This window comes from Nymphalis io, chromosome 3 (genome assembly GCF_905147045.1).
Source record: "Nymphalis io chromosome 3, ilAglIoxx1.1, whole genome shotgun sequence".
In the NCBI taxonomy this organism is placed as follows: Eukaryota; Metazoa; Arthropoda; class Insecta; order Lepidoptera; family Nymphalidae; genus Nymphalis; species Nymphalis io.
Window position 1 is genome coordinate 10,070,530 of NC_065890.1, and position 8,730 is coordinate 10,079,259.

General features: G+C 30.8%; 2 protein-coding genes across 6 annotated transcripts in view; one reads left to right on the forward strand and one right to left on the reverse strand.

Moving 5' to 3' along the window:
* The window catches only part of LOC126781270 (dynein axonemal heavy chain 7), a 33,547-nt gene extending 31,685 nt beyond the window's left edge, over positions 1–1,862 (reverse strand). For all 3 annotated transcript variants that reach the window (XM_050506163.1, XM_050506162.1, XM_050506161.1), the window contains exons 1-4: positions 1,626–1,862; positions 712–916; positions 496–631; positions 243–409 (exon numbers count right to left, since the gene is read on the reverse strand). In XM_050506163.1, the coding sequence (XP_050362120.1) occupies positions 243–409; positions 496–631; positions 712–916; positions 1,626–1,842 (725 nt within the window). In that variant the 5' untranslated portion in view covers positions 1,843–1,862. The remainder of the gene's footprint in view (positions 1–242; positions 410–495; positions 632–711; positions 917–1,625) is intronic.
* A 1,414-nt stretch (positions 1,863–3,276) lies between these two features.
* On the forward strand, positions 3,277–5,554 carry LOC126781406 (elongation factor Ts, mitochondrial). 3 transcript variants are annotated; one of them, XM_050506366.1, is made up of 5 exons: positions 3,277–3,454; positions 3,712–3,759; positions 4,165–4,314; positions 4,619–4,870; positions 4,971–5,554. In XM_050506366.1, the coding sequence occupies exons 2-5, from the start codon at positions 3,730–3,732 to the stop codon at positions 5,493–5,495; spliced, it is 957 nt and encodes a 318-aa protein (XP_050362323.1). In that variant the 5' UTR covers positions 3,277–3,454; positions 3,712–3,729; the 3' UTR covers positions 5,496–5,554. The 3 variants fall into 3 exon arrangements, with proteins under 3 accessions (XP_050362323.1, XP_050362324.1, XP_050362325.1); XM_050506367.1 differs by lacking the exon at positions 3,712–3,759; XM_050506368.1 differs by lacking the exons at positions 3,277–3,454; positions 3,712–3,759 and adding an exon at positions 3,870–4,037.
* The last annotated feature ends 3,176 nt before the right edge of the window (positions 5,555–8,730 follow it).

Here is an 8,730-nt window from a genome sequence, read left to right on the forward strand (position 1 = left end):
ATATGAATATTTCTATTTAAATATAGGAAGATCGCGTTATACCTACTAATAGCTTAAACAATTCATAAATTCTAGGTTTAACTGACTACTTTAAAGCTACTACTGATAACCGCAATACATATTTTGAGGTTATGAGGTGTTTTAAAATTACAGACTAACGGCATTGTATACAATAATTAAGAAATAAACGAAACAAAACAATCATAAATGGAGCGATGAGTCCTCTCTTTCAATGCACTTACTTGTACTGCTTCCACCAGATCTGTAGGACTTGCGCTATACAAGGGTTTACGCTGTGCAGGTTCTTGTTTAAGTACTTCTTAGCTACTGCATAACGATTCCTCCAAGCGTCATCTTTCATTGCAAGTTCTCGTTTCAAAGGAGTATCTTCTTCTTCTAGGGACTCTTCCTGCCACAAAAACTTTTAATTATTACTGGCACGGAGAGACTTGTGTTACTATAATTTATTGTTTTAACAGAAAATATTAAAAGCACCGTATTAGGGTCCTTAAGAACAAAGTCAACTATAGCTTTCTTCATGCTCATCATAAAGTCTTCGCGCATTTCATCAGTGGCCGTTAATAGACATTCCTTCCACTTCTTCAGTTTTGGAGATATAAGATTATGAACTCTGCAATATATAATAAGATAATATACTTAAGAAGTTTATTGCTTTAACTTAATAAAGACTCAATAATATTGACCAAATACCTCAAAATTATTTTATTATCGAGTGGTGCTACGTGTATTGTGTCGATACCGTAACGTAAGTAATAATAATAACGTAACAAATTTTTCTCATCACCAGAAGGAATCACATCTCCGTCCTCCCCGGGAGCCGATTGGCAAATCAGTTTCATCAGTTTTGCTCTAAATTCCTCCCTTGCTTTCCTCATAGCTGTAAAACTCTTCATTACTGAAATCAAGTAAAAACGACAATAATGAATGATATAGGTTTTTTTTTATATTATAGGTAGGTGGACGAGTATATGGGCTACCTGATGGTAAGTGGTCACAAACGCCCATAAACATTGGCATTGTAAGAAATATTATCCATCGATTACACCGTCAATGCGCCACCAGCTTTGAGAATTAAGATGTTATATTTCTTGTGATTATAATTACACTGGTTCACTCACCCTTCAAACGAACACAACAATAGCAAGTACTGCTGTTTTGCGGTAGAATATCTCATGAGTGGGTGGTACCTACCCAGACGACCTTGCACAATGCCCTACCACCAGTAAATAGTAATTACATATTTACTTACATTTTAATTTTAATTGTAACCAGTACTCTACTTAATATTTTGATTGAACATTCATATCTCATATTTGAAATTTTGAAACTTCCAACTTCCAGACTCCGGGCTGCTACTTAGAATTTTCTGACAGAAAAACCCGACCTGGGAATTGAAACCAAGACCTCCGGGTCTGCGGTCTCACATCAAGCCACTAGTCTAACGAGGCAGCTAAACCCTTCTTCATATAGAATTGATTTCGCAAAGTTAGAAAGATCATAACTTACAATTGTGTAGATAGGTAATGTTTTTAATGCATTAAGAAAAGGTGCTAACAAATGTGTACATAGGTAATGTTTTTAATGCATTAAGTTGTTATACAAACCGCTGGAATTTCTCCTAAGAACTAATTTAGAGGATTGTGACTTTGCTTTGTTTGTTGCTGGAGGTAATTTTAATATTTCTTCCGGAAGTGAAAATAAAGGTTGTGTCCTTATCTTAAAATCCTCAGGCATTTTAATCTTCGGGATTTTGGGTAGCTTGACGTCTTCGGAAGAAGAACCAGCCTGACCCTTTTTTCGAGTGGGCTTACTTCGTTTCATTTTTTTTATATAGTTACCTATAAAAATAAATAAATTTTAAATTACAAATAACCAGTTTCCACCTGCGCCTTTGCCTGCATATGAGGACAGAGGCAGCTGTTAAGTAACTGTTAGGAATATGTCAATCTTTTATATGAATATAGTATTGACAGTCCGCTTCAAGGCTGCGTGTGGGAAAGATCTGTGAGTTAAGTCAGTGATAATAAATACGTGAATAGTATATAGGTGCATAAACAAAGAATAAAGACCCATAATAACAATTATACAGTAATCTATGTCCTTTTCTGTACCCCTGACTGGTTGACTAATCGTAAGTTGAGTTAAGAAGTAAAAGCGTAACAAACTCACTTTCCCATTTATAATATATTAGATTTATAATAAGTTAGATTTGTAAGTGACTCAGGTGACTCAGAAGCTAGAACATGCTTTCACGTGCTTAATTTGCTTTTATTATCGTCTCGTGCACGTCGATGAAGAAAATAATCATAAGGAAACCCGCACATTGATATGCCAGATGAAAATCTGCCATTTCAACATACAGTAGGTATTCTAGCGCAGTGAAATAAGCTCAAACTTTCAATCAAACGTTCAATAGGAGACATTTACTGGCTATTTATATATTTATCTTTCAATTATATGACACGTCAAGCACATACAGTAATGACTACACAGAATTAAAAATATATATATTATAAGCTTGTATTTTTATTTTGTAGACGCAAAATGTGATGAACCTTGATTATTCATGTTAAAGAAATATCAATAAAATTAATAGATTTTGCATGTTAGTGATTAAATTATTTTTAGTATATTTAAAAAGACTACTTATAATACTTTTTTTATCATATATATTTATAAATCAATTGGTATTACCAATTACCATTTAATTTATTATTATTATTACCAGTTTTTTAGCCTTTTCTATTAAGGTTCATCACATTTTGGGTGTACAAATTAAATACAAGCTTATAATATATTATTAATAATGATTAATATAAACATCATTATCATACTGATAAAACATTTGTAGTAGGTATGGGTTACAATGATAAGCATCCTAAGCTTCGAAGCTTCGATACAATTTTTTTAAAACATTTTAAGTACAAGTTTTATTAATTATTTATTTGTACACACAAAAACAACAGTGACCATTATTTTGTTTTAAAAAATGGATTTTGGATACAGGGATTTAGATTTTTAACTAGGTATGTTAAAAATTGTTGAGTTGAAAAGATAGCCAAACGTTTACATTAAAGTTCACTTATTTAGACAAGACAAATATTTTTTCTTGTTTTTTTTTAATCATAATAATTTGGTTTTAATTTACTGGTTAAACTCTGGTTTTTCTTTTTACCTATATGAGGTATACTAATTCAGATTTAACCGAAGTCAACGATTTTAGAACTTACATTACAAGACAGCGGGTCAGATACTCAATGTCATTTTGACAACTATAGTAAAATTATGTTCTTAGGTGTATCACAAAATTTATCATTACAATAGGTGATAATTTCTGTTCAGAATCATTTGAGTACATTATTAATGAAAATAGATTTCTTACCGTACGACTTTTTTGCACAATTCTTCAGTTCATATCATATAACCTATCAAGGTACGGTTCTTCTCTTTTCTAAAATTACACAATCCTTATTTATTTTTAATGTATTTTTTCCTTTAAATAATCCAATACATAATAAAAGCGTAATATAGGTTTTTAAAACCTGACAACCGAATAACAGAATGTTATCGAGTTCTCCATGACAACATAAAATATTTTTATAATCAGCCAGTATTTAATCTCAAAATGTTTCTTAAAAAAGGAAACTCTCAAATTTATATTTCATAAATAGTCGATTTCTATTTTTATAGGTTCCCATAAATAATTGAATGAAGCAAAAAATCAAATCCTTTTCCATGGTAAATGTTTGATATGACTCATGTTATAAGCTTTATGCTACATTTGCTTGTGTATCTAGCTATATTATACATCTATTGTAATACATTAATGTGTTGTGTGTTGGTTTGTCCTTGATTAGATTTAACAGCTAGCTTATGATGTCATCAGAGCAAATTTCAAACTGATTGAGACCTTTGTAGTATAAATTGTTCATCTGTATCTTGTTGATAAATCTTTTTAAAGTACTTAAAATAACTAACAATAATAAGTTTATTTGCATGTGTCTAATATTGTTTAGGTAACATGATTAAAGATCCATTGATTACTCTTAAAGAATTTTGTTTAGTATGTACTTTAGGCAAAATGGGCATTTTTATTTAATTTTATGAAGTATGCCACAATTAAGTAAAATTAAATGGTTTCAGATGATATTTCAATTAGTGAGAAATTTTCATACAAGTCATTGTTATCGAGCTGCGGAGTCTTCACTTTTAGCAAAATTAAGAAAAAAGACGGGATATACCATTGCTAATTGTAAGAAAGCCCTTGAAATGCACAACAATGATTCCGACAAGGTGAGTGAGGAATTTCAAAATAGTAATGAATATGTCTATAATAGTTAGAAATATAGTTTTAAAAATAGGTTATTTATGCCTTATGTATAAAATGTGCTTTAACTTCAGTACAGTATGTATTGTCCAAAGCTTTATTTGTTATATAACTTTAAGTATTAAGAAAATTAATAAAAATCTAAAATAGACCTCTTGATATATAGATAAGGGTTAATATATAGTTATAAAATTTTATATTTCAAAGTTTCCTCCAGTTTTCTTTATTACATAATAATTATGAAAATATTATATAGACATTATATTTCAGGCCGAATCGTGGCTGAATGATCAAGCACAAGCCATGGGCTGGGCTAAAGCAACTAAGCTTGCTGGTCGTAAAGCACTTCAAGGACTCGTGGCAGTAAAATTTGATAAGAATCATGGAGTTTTAGTGGAACTAAACTGCGAAACAGATTTTGTTGCAAAAAATGATAAATTTCATAAAATGCTTGAAGATACTACACTTGCTTGTTATAAGTTTGCACATACAAACTTAAAATCAAAAGGACCTATAACAAAGGTAAAGTAGGTTATTTTACTTAGCCTTTTATTATTTAGTTTCAATGGCATATTCCAATATAAATTATTTAAAAAAAATTCTTTTTTTTACACATTTACAGCTAGAATTAGATAGTGAGCAGTTGGGAAACCTTTCATCTGATGGAGGTAAAAAGCTTTCTGAAGTATTAGCACTGTTCATCGGAGCTGTTGGTGAAAATGCTGTTCTACGTCGTGCAGAATGTTGGAAAGCAAATAGCGATGATGTGAAAATAACAGCTTACACTCACCCAGCACCTACAGATGCAAGTGATTATTCAAGTGGTAAATATGGAGCTTTGCTGGCTTACAAACAACCCAATGATGTTGAAGATATTGGAAAACAGATTTGTCAACACATTGTTGGTTGTGCACCAAGAAAAATTGGTGATAAAGAAAAAGACAAACCAGCAGAGAATTCTGATGACGAAACATGTCTCATTTTTCAAGAATATTTATTGGATCCATCATTCACAATGGAAGAGGTGCTAGAAAGTAATAAAATTGAAATTTTAGATTATGTTAGGTTTTCTTGCGGGGAGGTAGTAGAAGAGAATATGCCTGGTGTTGAAAAACAGCCCCTAGATACAGTTCAAACTTTGCAGTAATAAAATTGTTGTTAGAAAACGAGCATATTTATTAATAAAGATAGTTTCACTCTCAAAAATTTATTTTATTTAATAAATAATAATGTCACATATATATAATATTATTTATAAATTTTTTATGGGTATATATTGAAAATCATTTATTACTAGTTAAATTTTGAATCTTGAAGATTTTTTTTCGTTTTTCCTTTCCATAAAAACATTCTGCAATCTTTCTTCCAAAACATAGCTATGTGAGATGGTTCAAAGTTATAACCATGGTAGTTCAGTACATCTGGAGAAACTACGTGCAACGCCAGTGTATTTCTCTCTCTAGTTCTGAAGGGTATTGTCGCTGCCGGCCGCATCAGACATCCGCATGGACAAACCGCTGCTAGCCGGGGTGTAGTTATAACGCGATTGCACACATTAATTCTCTGAAAGTTATTACAAAACCGAAGTTCCTCAACCGTTCCAGTGAATGATTGTGTCGAACGTAAAGCTAAAGGTCTGGCGCTTTGGTTTTCAGGATTGATTCGAAATCCCACCGTAGATAAGGACTTCCTTATAACGTTTGGGCTTTCGTTAAGGCGTTCGTCTTCACAATCGTCTTCTCTATCAGAATTTCCTTCAGTATACATTGGAACTTATATAAATAATGTAAAAAATTGTGACTTAAATTTAAAAACAACTATAAAATAAATTGTCATTTTTTTCTTTTTTATTAGATATGACAGCGGAGAATTTATGAAAGACCGCGTAAGAAACTGCATGGCAATTGGCTATGTTAATACGGCTAGTTTGAACAAAAATGAAAAAATGGTCAGTTTCATCTTGTCAAAAGAAAAATTAATTAAAAATATTTTATATTTCGTCTTAGTAATAAAAATCATCGAAAAATAAGTAATACTACGTATAAAAGACGCATCTTGGTATATGCGTTTTTTCAATTTAGCAATTTATGAAAACGTCTTTTCTTCTTAGCTATTTGTAATAAGTATTTAGACAAAAAACACACGTTTCAGCTGTTTGTTGCTTTTTAACTTGATAATTTAGTATGATATATCATACTGTCATTCATATATGAACCTATATCATAGATAATATATTTAGAAGCTTTTAGTGAAAAAAATAAAAATCTTTAGGTACACAATCAGAGAAAATAGACAAACAAAAAAATAAACGAATAATGCATTCTCCTCTTAGAAGCTTTTATTTAACTTGCAAAGTTTGATTAAGCCAAACTTTGCAAGCTGAATTAGAATCACTTCCAATTATTCTAGGGATCTGTTATTTTAAATATTTGCTACTGCACGCAGGGCTGGCTCCTGACGAGGGGACTGGTCAGCAGTTAACAGCACAGACAAGAAATTTAGTAAATGCATTCCTACGAATACGGTAAAATATACTCTCACTGCTGTACGTAGAATGTTGCAAATATATTACGCTGGGCTTGCACAGTACACAAAACGCAGGATCGTACTGTCGATCATGCTGTCGTCTAATTAGGCCCAAAGCTTTGGATGCTGGCCAAGCTTATGTTGCCTTAAGTAGAGTCAAATTACTAGGAGGTAGGGAGGTCCTTATTGCAGAAGTACATTGTAGTAAATTAACAACTTAGCAACCTGGCAACAACGATGCATTATTTGAAATAAACAGATCCGATGATATATAAAAATATAAATAATAACATACCCAGCGAAAACTATAAAACAAATAAAACTATTAATTTATAATAGAAAAAAAAAACATTTTTAAAACAAGGTTTTATTAAAATGAACTTTTTTATTAATCTTGTTTATCTTTTTCACTATATACATATGTGTGTACTAATTATGACAGGTATCCGACATAGATATTATGAAGAGGCGATATAATACTGTATACATACACACACACACACATATGTATATAGACGGGCCGGTTGGCATGGTTGGTTGTTGGTTCGGAACATGTCTGTTTATCCTAAGGCTAGGTGTAATTATCTATATAAGTATGTATTTACAAAAGTAGTATATGTAGTATATCAGTTGTCCAATTTCCATAGTTCTGCTTAGTTTGAGATATGATAGCCGTGTGTGAATAATGTCCAGGATATTATTATTATTATTATTATTTGTCGTTCTCAACAAGCCATAAGCTGAAGACAAGTGGGCAGATACTTTGCCCTTAAAGCATTTCGGCATGTGTTCAGCATCACAGCCTTCTGCATATTAACAAATAGAAAATTTGAAAGATTTTATTATTATATACCGATTGGAGATATTCCTAACAAGAAAATAATCTTCGAAGTAAATCAAACCTATTATTTTGTTACATTATTTTATATGATATAAAAGCTTGTCGCAAGAATATCCAGATTATTTAAAAAAAACAATAAATTTCTACTTGTGTCGAAATATACGTATGTATTCTCGCGTCTTCATAAGTATATTTAACTTTTTCTGTTTTCATTCCAATTATATTTGAATTTTTTTTATTACATTTAAAGGTTTATTTTTTATTTATTTAAACTATTTTAAAATCAATTAATATTATTATATGAATTGGATCACTATTAATTAATTATAATACAATAATTAAAATTTTCGCCATTAAAATTTTATAACCTTGAATTTTGAACATTGTTTATTATAATGCACAATACATGTTTCCTAATCTAATCATGTCGCTACAAGCGGTATTGTGACCAGCTGTTATTGTGATGAGAACAATAGCAGTTTAAATCTAATACGTATCAAATGATGATTTACTTCAAATCCTCTGAAGCGCATCGAATCATTTTGTAATTTGTGGACAAAACCTAGAACTAGGAACGTATTTATATAAAGAAACGGTAAATTGATTGAGGTGTCTGCTCGGGCCTCTATCATTATTATTATTATGGCTTTATGTAGGTGAGTTAATGTATTGTTAACTCACCTACATAAAGCCTGCTATTTACTATCAACCCAATAATTCATAATGAAAAAAGTTGGCTTTCTTTAATTGTAGACACGGGAAGTACAGCTTGGTTTAATGCGTTTGCAAAAATTCAACATAATAGTCTACGCGGCGACCGCATAAAAGGGTGGTCATAAAATATAAGTATAAAAATACACTATTACCTTTTGAATATTAGATAAAAATACAAAATAAGGCAAAAAATACAAATAAACCACTTCTATTAACTTACTAATGTGAAAAAAAAACAAAATTTTAACCTAACATTAACCATTATAGTATACAGGTAAATATTAACATAAATTGATGTAAT

What these genes read in the sequence shown, in the direction of transcription:
- LOC126781406 (XM_050506366.1), top strand. Translation starts at nt 3,730, where the DNA reads ATGAAGCAAAAAATCAAATCCTTTTCCATG. An exon ending in AAATCAAATCCTTTTCCATG is followed by an intron (nt 3,760 to 4,164) that starts GTAAATGTTTGA and finishes AAATGGTTTCAG; the next exon opens with ATGATATTTCAATTAGTGAG. An exon ending in CAAAAGGACCTATAACAAAG is followed by an intron (nt 4,871 to 4,970) that starts GTAAAGTAGGTT and finishes ACACATTTACAG; the next exon opens with CTAGAATTAGATAGTGAGCA.